This window comes from Schistocerca serialis, chromosome 1 (genome assembly GCF_023864345.2).
Source record: "Schistocerca serialis cubense isolate TAMUIC-IGC-003099 chromosome 1, iqSchSeri2.2, whole genome shotgun sequence".
Taxonomy (NCBI): Eukaryota; Metazoa; Arthropoda; class Insecta; order Orthoptera; family Acrididae; genus Schistocerca; species Schistocerca serialis.
In genome coordinates, this window is record NC_064638.1 from 918,796,414 (window position 1) to 918,810,948 (window position 14,535).

The following is a 14,535-nucleotide window of genomic DNA, read 5'->3' on the forward strand; positions in this document are numbered from 1 at the left end:
GCTTGAATCTAATATTTATATTTATCCTTCACTACACAAAAAGCCACTCCCTCCATATTACCCGAAACTTGAAGCGCATTTCCATAACCAATTTTGAAGTGTTAACATGACCGCTCAGAAACGGTAATGGAAAATCGGTTTACGAAATCCGCAGTTTGCAGCCGCACGTGATCGTTGCATGTTCACAAACAGCAGCCAATTAGGGAAGCAGCCGCTCCGTTATGATCCGCACTTTTTCACGCACAGTATTTGCGGGAGTCTCTGCGAAGCTAGAATGCTTTGATGAGCAGCGTTAAAAAAAATGGCTGTTCGTGTATACATCGCTAAAATTTGTATAGTTCAGTAGAATTTTATTGAACTAATGTCCGAAATGAGGCCATATTTGCAGGAATTCCACGTATCATTGAAAGAAAATTGAAAATGAGTCATTTATTTGAATATATGTTTGCATTTTTACAGCTGACTGTTACTTCCAACGGTTGAAGTTCGTTCGATAACTGACCTTATAGGATTAAAATCTTAGCAAACTTAATTTGCTCTTTACTTGAATTGTCCAGCAACTGATGTCGGAAATGCGTCTCCTTAATTCTCACAACACTGATCGTCCGTAGCGTGATACAGGGTTAGCTGTCATCTGTTGTATTACACAATAAAGTATTTGAGTCTTGCCTTACTAAGGTTTACAACAGATACAGTTGTTGTTTTATTTTGCAGTTTTTGCTCATATGGAACATAATCACAAGATATATTAAGGCAATGTGAAACATTAACTTAATGAGAAAAGTAGGTTTTACATACTCGCCGATTACACGATGGCCACAGTTCAACAGCCAACCACACAATTGGAATTCCACCAAGCCATGGCAGACTTCAGAACAATGTTTCCAGATATGGACGATGAAGTTATAGAGGTAAAAAGTTTAATTTGAATTTGTATATCATAAGAACTCTGTTAAAAATGCAGAAGCAGTTAGTACTATCAGTGGGGTACTAGTACTGATGTGTAACAAAAAAAGTATGTTATCGTCCCAGACTATGCTTCCTTCCCATTTATTTCACCGAAAACATTGTGAGTAAGACATAGTACATGCTGAATGAAAATTACAAGTTGGTGAATTGGAACAGAACCAAGAGAGGTAGAAATCGAAGATATATTTCTGATCTGATGATGGTTTTTATTGTATAACATAATATTGTCATTGACCTCCTGTCCAGTTAATGGCAGGGACAAGAATAAGAGCCAGGGGGAGACTGTAGATTAATACAGTACTGTGCAATAGAAGCAAAATAAGAATGAGGGGTGTGGTATCTTGATTTTTCATGAATTTCAGTCAACAAGCAGGTTTTTTAGGATCTTGTGTCGAAATGAAATTTAATTTTTAACTATGAGAGGCGTTCATAATATTTGTAAATATCACTAGCTTTTCTCATTTTACAAGAGCCTGCGACTTGCAGTTTACTCTTTAGGCATCTCGCTTTGGACCATAATAAATGCTGTTGTTGGTTTTTTTATTTTATTTAGGAAAGGAGTTACTGCAAAGATAGGTAGACTTTCTGAAACTTCATTAATTAGACCTTATGTTTTGAGATTAAAGAAAAAAAATCATTGCTGCTTTGTCAATGAAAGTCTTTTGAAGATGTTGGCTATTTTTAATGTGTGTTGAATCATGCAGGAAGTTAATGCTGTCACTCGTACAGAATAAAAGTAATTTTAATTTTTGTAGTTTGCCTGTAGAGAGCCAAGAGAACAGCAGATTATTTATTTGTGGTTAGTCTGGTACCAGATGCTTTGTTGTGTTGTTCAGTGGCTTTTTTCCCAATGATTGAGGTTAATGGCATAAAGGTTTTATTTGTTCTCCTTTTAATAAACAGTTGTGCTAAAAGCTGTTTCAATAGTGGTCAGCTTTGCATGAACTTAAATATGTTCTTATCCTTCTGCACACAGGCAGTCCTAAGGGCAAATCAAGGTGCTGTAGATGCAACCATTGACCAGCTTTTGGCAATGACAACTGACAATGAGAATGAGAAGTTGCGCAATGAAATTGAACAAAAGGAAACATTGGAAACTTCAAAAGGTGTTGGCACGACTGCTGAGGTTGCCATTATAACAAGTTCATCTCCTGCAAAGTAATGAAGTCAATCTTTTATGCTTTTTCAGTATAGAGTAGAAAATTTTGATATATTTTGAATTTGACCTAACTTTCTGGGGTCTAGTGTAGCAGGGGATACAACCCATCGGCTTTGAACAATGACGTCCCAAGTCGCCAGAGAGCAGTTTACCATTTTCGCTTTTGCTGTTATGTTTCAGTTTCGTTTTTTTACTGATTGCTTAATAAAGTAGATCTGTTTATTCTATCTCGTGAGATTTTTTTTTTAAAAAAGCCAAAAAACACTTATCAGCTACTGAAGGGAGCTACAACACTAAGAAGAATCGCTTCTCGTTGGGCGACTTGTGACGTCATTGTCCAAAGCCGACGGGTTGTATCCCCTGCTACACTAGTCCCACTTTCTGAGGTGTAAATACATAAACAGAAGAGTGAGTTGTATGTAATAGATATTAAGACACGAGTTGGTGCAATGTAACTAAAGGGGATGTGCTTCTTTTGGCCACACCTGGTCACGAAGCTAACAGGGCATTATCAAATTAATTTGATATGCAAATGGAAAGCATAGGTGGCGAAATAAAAGTGAATGGAAGAGGAACACTGTTGCCTTCTACATAACATCAAAATGATCTCGTTTCTACACACACTAGATTGTGTACAATGATGTGTTTATTGAAGCTTTAATAAATTTGGAAAGAAGTTACAAAAAGTTGAGATACCACCCATTGGCTTTGATCTGTGACAGTATCAACTTTGATCTGTGATGGCATTGAGAGGGTGGTCACCTCTATTTCAAGTGTATTCAACGAAGAAAGTGATACCAAGAACCCACAACTATTAGAACTAACTCTTATCAGAACCTAATGAGACCAAAATAATAACAACAACAACAACAGCACACTCCCTGATACTCACCACTGTAAACTACTAAATACAAACTTCACCTACCAACACAAACCACAAAATCATAAAAAACTAATTCAGCATGAATTTAGATACCCACATCTCAAAGAAAATTAGATACATAAAGAATCACACTACATTCCTTACTATGGAGACCAAAAATACAAAAAATGTACTTTCCCACAGCTGACAAATCTACTAAATTTCATTGTAAGATCTATACCTAGTACCATACAAAATACACACAAAAAAGGAAACAACTTGTAACCATTAACAACACAACAGCCCAACAATTTCAAAACTGAAAACAAATCAGAAGCCAATAATGAACAACATTCAAATAACTCACTGATAAGACAACAAAAACAAGTGCTCAAAACACTGAGTAACAGCACTAAATCCAGTGCTGCACTAACATCTCTCGTAAACAATTTAGAAACATGAGCATCGCACACTAGAGTGCACCACTGTTTACTCTGACATGCTCTCTGCAAAAACGATCCACTTTAAACAAGCCAAGCCTCAATGATGTCACACAGCACAACACAGTTACATCACAAACCAAAGCCGATGGACTGTATTCTAGCTTTTGGTTGACCTCTGAATCCTGTAAAATATATGTCTGCGTTGCATTATTTGAATTCTATATCTAATGATTTGTTCCATCGGCAAGTACCTTTCTCTGCGATCTCTCACAAACTTTTGGGTGGGGGGGGGGGGTGGGGGGGAGTGCTTGCCTAACCAATATTGGTTTCCTTCATTATTTTTATGGACATTGCCCATAAAAGGGACATACAGACACCAGTATCTCCTTAATAACTTAGTTACATGAACTTCTTTTCCAAAACATTGTGGGCATTGATGTGTTTGTGGAAGAAAAGGAGACATACTGTAGCAGAATGATTATTAACTCTCTCTCTCTCTCTCTCTTGTCTGATGATGGTAATCTGCTAAAAACAGTGTGATAGATAATTTTTGTGTAACTTGTATGGCTATCATAGCAGAATCTTATTGAAAGACTTCTCACACTCCAAAGAAATTCAGATCATATGTCTAAGCTGTCGGTATTACAAAAGTGTCCAGGCACTAATGGATGACACGGGAACTGAAACTGAGGGTAGCAAAACAAAAGCAGAAATGCTGAACTCATGTTTTCAAATTTTTCATTGTGAAGGAAGACCAAGGAATAGTGTTGCAGGTAAACTCCTACACTGCTGCAAAAATGAATCGTGTGTGATATTTCTGTCGATGGTATTGTCAAACAGCTGAAATTGCTAAAATTGTACAAGGCCCAATCTAATCTGTGACACATACTATATTACATTTGCTGTAGAGATAGCCCTTCTCTTAACCGTAGTATACAATATATCCCATGAACAGAAAAACTGTGCCTGGTAGTTGGAAGAAGAACAGATCACTCACTTTTACAAGCAGGACAGTAAATATCCACAAAACTACTGTCCAGTATCACTGACATACATCTGTTTTAGGATCTTCCATCAAAACGTACGCTGAGCTCAAACATAATGAGGTATCTAAACAGAATGACCTCCTCTATGTCCACCAGCGTGGATTTCAAAAATGTCAGTCCTGTTAAACCCGCTATGTGCTTTTATTCCTTTTTCTTCTTCTTTTTCCCCTTCCTATTAAATTCTCCTGTACTTTCAGATATCAGCATTCAGGGCATTTTTCTCACATGCATTTAAAACCATGGGTCAAAGCAGTGAGGTAGGTGCAATATTTCTTGACGTACAAAAAGTATTCGACTCGGTAAGACTACACCTATGCTTAATAATAAGAGTATGAACATGTTGGGTATCGAACAAAATTTGTGACTGGAGTGAGGATTTATTGTTGGGAAGGACACAGCATGATGTCTTGGATGGTGAAATATTGAAAGATTTGGAAGAAATTTTAAGTGTGCCCTAAGGATGTGTGTTGGGACCATTGTCGTTCATACCATAAATTAATGACGTGGTGGACAGCATTAAGTAAACTCTTTTTGCAGTCATTTCAAAGTGGTACAAAGGTTGGCAACTTGCTTTAAATGTTTAGAAACGTAAAATTATGCACTTCACAAAATGAAAAAAACATGATGTCCTATGCCTGTAGTGTGAATATATCACAATTGGAGTTGATCAACTCTTATAGATACTTGGGTGTGACAGTTTGTTGGGAAAAAATGGTCACATAGGCCCCATTGCGAGTAAAACAGGTGGTGAACTCGAAACACTGGCAGGACTGGAAAAATAAAATCAGGTGAGATTGTTGCTGTGTATCATTCAACCTGTTGTAGGCTGTTGCTCAAGTGTGTGGGATCCATACCAAATAGGACTTCACTAATGTATACAAAGAATGATAGCACTTATTGGTACAGGCTTATTTGGAGTGTGGGAGTTTGTAACCGAGATGCTGAAAAATGGTAGTCGCTTGTAGATTTAAAAGTATGCTACAACCATTTACATATTACTACTATAGAAAGTGCAAAGATGAGATTCAATTAATTACAGCATGTACAGAGACACTAAATCAATCATTCTTCCTGGGCTCCACACACAAATGGGATGGAAAGAGCCCTAATAAGTGGGACAATGGGAAGTACATTCTACCGTGCACTTCACTTATAAATTTAGATGCATATATAAATGTAGAGGCAAAACTGCTCCACACAGTTTTCAGGTTGGTTAGTTTGTTAAGTGCTCAATAGGTCATTGGAATCCTTCTTTCATCTAATTGATATGGAACGAGTCTGTTTACAGAATATGTATGCGTGATTAGTGTTAATCTACTATGCCTTAGTCCTACTGATGTGACTATACTTAAAAACACAATATTTTTGTTCTTACAGGCTACCAGTTTTTAAATATAAATTCGCCCATGGACCTGAAGACTTTGTCCAGGAGAATGATTTTATGTTAGATTTAAAAGTTGGTTTGCTACCTGTCAGACTTTTATGCTATTTGGTGAATGATCAAAAATTTTTGTTGCTGTGTATTGAACTCCTTTCTGAGCCAAACAGCTTTATTAAATGGTAATAAAGGGCATTGTGTTCTCTACTGTTGTAAGTATGGACATCACTATTCTTCTCAAATTGTCACGGATTATTTATGATGAATTTCACTAGGGAATATATGTATTCTAATGGTGCACTTAAAATGGTTAACTCTTTTAAGAGGTACCTACATGACGAGTGGATAAACACCACATATTATTGTTACTGCTGACATTTGTGTGGTCAGTATTTTCGAAGTGATAAGTTACCCCAAAAAATTATTCTGTAAGACATTATTGAGTAGAAATGAGCAAAATATCACGATGCTGATTCATTGGTTTTGGAGACTAGCAATTATACAAATAGCAAAAGTTGATGAACTCAGTTTTTTGAGAAGCACAGTAATGTGCAACTTCCATTTCAGTTTTTCGTCAGTATTTACGCCCAGAAATTTGGCACATTATACCACATTAACTTGTTGATGTGTGATATCATTGTTGGTATGACCATTTGTTGTACAGTACTGAAAATGGTGTGCTTTTTCAAAATCTAGGGCGTGAATCACTTAATAATTCTTTGAAAAACTCATTAACAATCTCTTCTGCTGCTTTTTCTCCAGTAGGATTTATTATAACATGCATATTGTCTGCAGAAAGTGCCAGTTTTGCCAATGTTATGTTGAAGGTCATTCACATATATAAAGAATGAGAGTGGACCTGGAATTGAACCCAGTGGGACTCCCTTTGTGATTTCTCCCCAGTCACTAAAATTTTCTATCATCTCAATGTAGTTTGAATTATTCATAACAACTTTTTGCATTCTATTTTTTAAGTATGATTCAAATCAGTTATGTGTAAAGTCATCGGTACAATAAACTTTAAGTTTTTCTAAGAAGGTAATGTGACCTATGCAGTTAATTGCCTTGGAAAGAATGCAGAAAAATACAGTGTGTGTGAATAGTATTCTCAGTTGAGCATCACTTCTGGAATCCAAACTGTGGTAAACTACATTAGTTGTTTCTACTAAAATGTGGGATAACTATTGAGTACATTATTCCAAAAATATTTTGGAAAAAGATGCCTGTAACAAAATTGGATGATAATTATGTAAGTCTTTCTCATCACCTTTCTTATAAAGAAGTTTGTGTTGTTGTTCTCTTCAGTCCAAAGACTGGTTTTTAATGAAGGTCTCCACAGTACTCAATCCTGTGCAAACCTCTTCATCTCCTAGTGACTACTGCACCCCAGAACTATTTGAACCTGCGTACTGTACTCATCTCTTGGTCTCCCTCTGCAGTTTTTATCCTCCCTCACCTCTCTCCAGTACTAAAATGACAATTTCTTGGTGTCTCAGACTGTGTCCTACCAAACAATCCCTTCTTTTAGTCAAGTTGTGCCACAGATTTATTTTTTCTCCACATGTATTCAGTACCCCTTCATTAGTTGCACAATATACTAATCTAAATTTTAGTATTCTTCTTTAGCACTGCATTTCAATCGCCTTATACTCTTCTTGTGAGAACTACTTACTGCCCACATTTTACTTCCTTATAAGGCTGCACTTGAGACAAATGCCTTCAGAAGAGAGTCGTGCACCGTTAATGACTGCATCACACAGCCGTAGCCTGGCATGGGCCTGTCGACACCAACATTGGACTGTTGATGACTGGAAACGTGTCACCTGGTTGGATGAGTCACGTTTCAAATTATATCGAACAGAGGGCCATGTATGGGTATGGAGACAACCTCATGAATCCATGGACCCTGCATGTCAGCAGGGGACTGTTCAAGCTGGTGAAGGCTCTGTAATGGTGTGGAGTGTTTGGAACTGAAATGATATGGGACCTGACACTGACAGGTGACATGTATGTAGGCATCCTGTCTGATCACCTGCATCCATTCATGTCCTTTGTGCATTCTGATGGACTTGGGCAATTCCAGCAGGACAAAGCGATACCCACACACCCAGAATTGCTTCAGAGTGACTCCAGGAACACTCTTCTGAGTTTAAACACTTCCACTAACCACCAAACTCCCCAGACATGAACACTATTGATCATATCTGGGATCACTTGCAACATGCTGTTGAGAAGAGATCTCCACCCTGTCGTACTGTTACGGATTTATGGACAGCCATGCAGAATTCGTGGTGTCAGTTCCCTCCAGCACTACTTCAGATATTAGTGGCGTTCATGCCACGTCGTGTTGTAGCTCTTCTGCATGCTCGTGGGGGCCCTGCACGATGTTAGGCAGATGTACCAGTTTCTTTGACTCTTCAGTGTATTACAAAGATTTAGTGTGAAGGATCTACATTAATAAATTTGTTCACTTCATAATTATTCCACTGACATATGGGTCATACATGACAAACAAAACTCATATTTGTATACTTGACAGTTGAGTCGGAACTTTTCAGAGACCTTTGTATAGTGTTGCAGCTTAGTATTTGCAAAGCAGACATCTGTGACTGTTAATACAACTTGCTGAAGTGGGTTTGTGTAAAGGTTTTATTCAGATTTTGTTAAAGAATTTCTTCGAGCAGTTTGCTGCTTCATTAAATAAAACGAAAAATAAGAACTTTGAGTGCTCTTGTCTGTAGCGAGTTTATGACTAACAGCTTGCACAGCCCTTCCTTGGCAAGACTTGCAGAAACACTGAGCTAGCAAGACACTGCTGGCAGCAGGTCTCTTTCATCCCAATAGTGGTTGATGAGCCTCATGACACAATGTTAAAGATAAGAACAGATGTTACTTATATGAAGTACAGCTACTTGCATGAAGTACAATATTCCGTTAGTCTAAAAATAAATATTTTGTCTCAGTATCGCAGCTTACATGTGAATTATGCAGCTAAGTCATAGAAATGAAAAGGGAAGGTGAAGTGAATTTAGCTAAACAATTTAAGATTACAGCTGTAAAAATGAATTCTGCTTGTCACTAGATACTCAAGACTTTGGAATATTGTAGCCATTGCTTGACAACACTGTTGTCATAACTGTGATTTGTGTCATAACAGTTATTTTTGGGCATGGGACTCATTTATCATGCTAAATTCACTTGACTGTGTTTGTCGCCTTTCAGGTTGTGAGATATCTACCTCAGCTATGATTGTGGCAGTGAGAGCGTGTTTTATTGTAGTAATGCCTTGTCTGCATAGTTGTAAAGTCTTCATTTTCTACAATGGTAGCTGATTTAGAAATTGGTTCCAGTTTTGCTGCGAAAACTGTACCTTACCACTTGCTTTCGCTGCTACTTTAATTGAGCTGACTGTTACAAGTTAAGTGATGAACCTTAGCATCCCGTGTTTCACGTCTCCTAGCAACCTTGCAGGGATAGCCATAGTCCTCTGCTTTGTAAATACTAAGTTGCATAACCAACAAAACAGAAAAAGTCTCTGAACAGATGTGAATCTACTATCAGTGACATGAAGCTAAATTTGGTTCATCACCTCAGTATCAAATTAGATGGGAAGAATTTTGGAAACAATAAACAAGCTTGTTAATAAGCATTACATATACATTTGGAGCTGAAAATGAATGAAAGTGCACAACTGCACATTTGCCAGGTTTTTTCTGTTTTGCTTCTACTTCAGCAGCCATATATTCATTTTTCATGTGAATCTACAGTTTGATTTGTTGCTGCATGGCATTGATGTGTTAAGTATATTATGTTTAATATGTACACATTTTTGTGGTATTACTGATACTTTAGTCATGTATGACTCAAGACTGAATGTAGATACAGTCTGTTTGAGGTCAACTGTGCATAGTATCTTACTCTTTCTTGGTGCTTTGGACAAAGCAGTTCATACATATTTTTAGTTTTGTTAAAATAAGCTTTAGCTACAAACTGAAAAGGGTATGTGTGCAGCTAATTAGTGTTTTTCAATGGTGTAATCATCTGTCAGTTTGAAGCATTTCCTTAGATCGATGTCTGGTACCGCAGCTCCACAGAGTGCTAGTTTGGAGCAGGCTGTGGATGGCAGTGAGGATGCTGTAAGCTGTGCGTGAAGTTCTTCGTATTACTAGTGCAGAAGAGACTTGGCAATATTGTTGATGATGTTTGGCACCTCATGATCGTTCACTCACTTACCGGATTGGTGCTGAGTGATCCTGCCAAATTCTGTACTAGGCTATTCTGTTTTCGTATCTAAATAGTCATGGCATTTATATGGCACCGAGATCATAAATTTAAATTTTCGATCCTAAAAAGGTCAGTTCCTTACTTAAGTTTCAACTGGTTTTGTATGTCATGAAACGTGTGCATTAACTGCCACCAGAGCAATGACAGAGAGGTAATGTTTGCTATGTGGTGCCATGTTCATCTTGTAAGTCAAGGGCAGTTGTTGGTTCAGACGTGTATCACTTCAGTTTTTTCTTTTTTACTCTGCAAATAGCCAGAACCGAATTCAGTAACAAAATACCAAGAAAACCTTTGAATTGCACCAATTAAATGATCAGCCTATTTTTACTTATTTTTCTTTTTAATTGTCAACCTTCTTCTGTACTGCAATAAACTTCATTCCGTATTAGTTTGTTATTGTTTGAGAATGGTATGTTAGATGTTTTGCCATGCAGAATACGCACATTTACTTCAGCATCTTGTTTTCAGGACAGTACAAGAAGACAAATAAGAAAAGATAACAACAGGAGGCTGGTGACGTAGGCAGAACTCTGCAACAATTACTGGTGATTTAACACCATGACAACACATAAATTCCCCTTGCAGTACATTACTCAACAATAGAATATATAGTGTGGAACGTTCCACAACTACAGATAACTGTAAATTTGTGAGCATAGCCGTGGTTTACCATTGACTCATCTGCTGGTTACAGTGTTACAGTTGCAATAGGAAGACTATGTTTCATAATTTTGTGCTACTGTTGTTAGAGTGAGTTCTGCTGATGTATAAATTATTGTTTCTTCTTGCTTTTATTCATGAGCTACATAGCTAAGTAAACTAACGTGAAAATTCTGGATAATCAAGAGCGTGTTTCACTTCTGACTTTCCAGTTCGAATATAGTACAATTTGTTAGCCTTTTGGCAACCTTGAGCATATACCTTGTGGGAGCAGGAATAGTAGTCTGCTTTTTGAATACCATGCAACAACACACAAGAAGTTGCTGGAAGATTCGGAGGAACCATCAGTGACATGGATTTGGGTTCTTTTCATCACCCAGGGACTAGACAAAAGGGAAACATTACGAAAGCAATGAACAGGCTAGTTGCTATGCATTATATGTATAAAAGTTGCTATTTGCGGGAATGGAACCCTTGTCTGCAAGTTACCAGTCCATGCTTTAGGCATCTCACCCATGGTAGTCACACAACAGAGGAGCAGGACTGCAATAAACACACAAATATTTTGCTATGGAACATTGATGGCTAAAAAACTTGATACCATTGATACCAACAGAGACACTAGCAAAGTATGACACCATATTTTTCACAGAAACCTTTTTTTTTTTTTTTTTTTACCAGAAGAATATACTAAAAAGGGTATTATGGATTTCATTCTTTATCACACCACACTCCAGACTGACCAGCAGGATTAATTTCAACCATCCTAAACTAGGATTAATAAAGGAAATAACAAGAGGTGAAAATACAATTATTGTTAAAACAAATCATGTCATATGATAGTCATATATGCTCAACCATAAATGATGGTAGAAAATGAAATCAAAAGAATAATAGATGGAGAAAAGAGGATAGAGTAACCAAACAGCAAAACAGAACTGGTCCTGGAAACACTAGGAGGAGAGGATGTAGTCTTCAATAACAAATCCAACCTGAAAATCTACATAGCACCCAATGGAACCAGTGCAGTAGACCTAATATTATTTGTAGGTGAAATCATAAAGGCAGTTAACCAGAAAGTAATCTAGACATCATCAGTAGTGCCAATAAGAAAACATATACCAGTCACAACAACTTTTGAATTTAATTGGCCATTACGAACAACGAAACCCAAGCCAAGCAGGATATTGGACAAATTAGACAGAGAGAAGTTAAAAGAAAGTCTAGCAAAAATAGAAAAGCAAGACATCTGATACACTTACACCAGGCAATGGAAGCCGTGGAACTATATGCAATGCCTGCAATCCTATCAAATAGAAATAAAAGATAGGAAATCACAACCGTGGTTCAACAACAAGTGTTGTGATAGATGGCAGAAACAGCTTTCAACACTACATTGACCCAAAACCACAACGCAGCAATATGACCTGTCACTGTAGCCCGCATCTCGTGGTCGTGCGGTAGCATTCTCGCTTCCCACGCCCGGGTTCCCGGGTTCGATTCCCAGCGGGGTCAGGGATTTTCTCTGCCTCGTGATGGCTGGGTGTTGTGTGCTGTCCTTAGGTTAGTTAGGTTTAAGTAGTTCTAATTCTAGGTGACTGATGACCATAGATGTTAAGTCCCATAGTGCTCAGAGCCATTTGAACCATTTTTTGTCACTGTATCTCAGGCAGAAACACTAATAAAGAAGAAGAAGCAGGAGGAGGAGGAGGTAGACCACATAGAAGAAGAGGCTAGGTGACGAGCAGAATACTGTCAGAGAGACCCATTCATAGCACTCAAAAAACGAAGACCACCAGCAAGAAAAGGGATCTCAGTGGCCACATGGCAAAATCTCTTTAAATCCATCCTAAACCTTCAACATAAGGAAGCAGCCTGTGGATAAAGTACAACGGAAAAAATAGAAAGTTACACCCCTACAACAAGACAAGAAATATACCAAGTGATAATAAAGGCAAAAAGACTTCAGATGGCACATAAACAGAACATCTCAAGAAATCCTATCACATGTGGAAGACTACTATGTGGAACTATGCAACAACTGCATGAGCACAGGAAAAATACCAGAATGATGCCCAAATACCAGAAAACCATAAAGGGAAGAAGCACCCTACATGCAGTGAACTGCTTAGGCCGGTATTACACTATCAAATTTCTTTGTCCAATATCTTTGTCAAAGATATTTGATGGTGTAATAGGGAACTTTGTCAAATGTCGTCCAATATTTGATCAAATCTAGGGCCTCACTGTAGATTTGATCAAAGAAGTTGCTTGTCTTCTGTTCACTGCAGTGTGACATGTTACCACATGGAGCGCTAGCATCGCTGCGTTCTGTCATCTGTAGTGTTTTTATAAACATTGCCGGTAAATACAATTGTTGTGTGCCGACAACTACAAAATTAATAGAGATGTATGAAGCTGATGAGGCGCTTTACAACGTGAGGCACCCTGAATACAAAACTAGATTACGAAGATTGGAGACCTGACCTAACCTAACCCTCTCCTGTAATGTGTTACAATGAGCCTGTCTTCTGCAGATGTAGCAGTTGTTAAGTGAATATTGTTCTTTGTGATATGAGGATACACTTCATTGATCATATACAGAAATGTATGCTCATCCATTCTTAAGTAATTGATGTACGACTTGACGTCCGCCACTATAAGCTCACGTAACAAGTTTTGTTGAATGCTTTTATTGTGTCGTCGTAAAACCCACGGCTTCACCCAGGTATGTTTCCTTTTTTCCCCCCGCTTCTCTTCCGCATGTGCACACAGTGCAATTGTGGTACATGCAACTGCTGTGGTTAATAACAAGTTGTTGTCAGCCATCTTGAACTTTGACAAAAAATATGATGACAGTGTAATACCCCTTCTAGCACTATGTCAAAGATCTTTGTCAAATATATTTGACGGAATATTTTATCACATCTTTGATCAAATCCTTGACAAAGAAATTTGATAGTGTAATACCGGCCTTAATAGAGCAAGTGCAAGACACACTAAAACATTCAGGGAAAAAATATAGCAAAGCCTTCATCAGAAAAACATTCATCCAAAAATTCAACCTGTTAATTGGTGCCACACACCAAATAATGAAAGTACTTTCAGATATTCTAATATACAATGATATCCAAATATCTGACGAAATCACCATATCCAAGAATTTAACACAAACAGAGTACTACTAGGAGACCCAATCAGTCTGTCACTGTTCAACATCACGGCAGCAGACACTTTGAAGCCCATCAGGGACCCCTTCAGGGAGCTCTCCGCTCTTTGGTGAGTTTGTGCTAGGCTACCACAGGGCCACAGCCGTTGTAGCATTTTTTCCCTTCCGTGTTGCATGTCTATCCTCTTGCTATTGTTTTTCCGCTCCCTTGGGGAACATGTCTAAGGTGTTCTTGGGAATGCCCTGCATTGTCTTTTGCTGACATAAGAACAGTCCCACCACTGTTTATCATTCCCTTTTCCTTTCTTCATTCACCTTCTCCTCTCCTTCCTCCGCTTTGGCATTTGGGGCTCCTCTTTTTCTTCTTCCTCCTTGTGCACTCCTGAAAGCCAGTCCACATGTCTGACACATAACAGGTGACTGGGTAATGCGTAGTTCCTAGCCTCGGGCCAACCGGTAGACTTCACACACACCCACTGGTACAGGTCAGGCCCAAGGTGGGGTGATTGCCTGAGCTGCTACCATACCAAATTGCTAATTGGTCCCTCTGTCAGGTGTTTGTGAG

General features: G+C 38.2%; 1 protein-coding gene across 2 annotated transcripts in view; it reads left to right on the forward strand.

The window, feature by feature from the left end:
• Nucleotides 1-268: 268 nt before the first annotated feature.
• The window catches only part of LOC126412337 (CUE domain-containing protein 1), a 222,038-nt gene continuing 207,771 nt past the window's right edge, over nucleotides 269-14,535 (forward strand). For both annotated transcript variants that reach the window (XM_050081892.1, XM_050081883.1), the window contains exons 1-3: nucleotides 269-622; nucleotides 715-911; nucleotides 1,946-2,127. In XM_050081892.1, coding sequence (XP_049937849.1) covers nucleotides 813-911; nucleotides 1,946-2,127 — 281 coding nt within the window. In that variant the 5' untranslated portion in view covers nucleotides 269-622; nucleotides 715-812. The remainder of the gene's footprint in view (nucleotides 623-714; nucleotides 912-1,945; nucleotides 2,128-14,535) is intronic.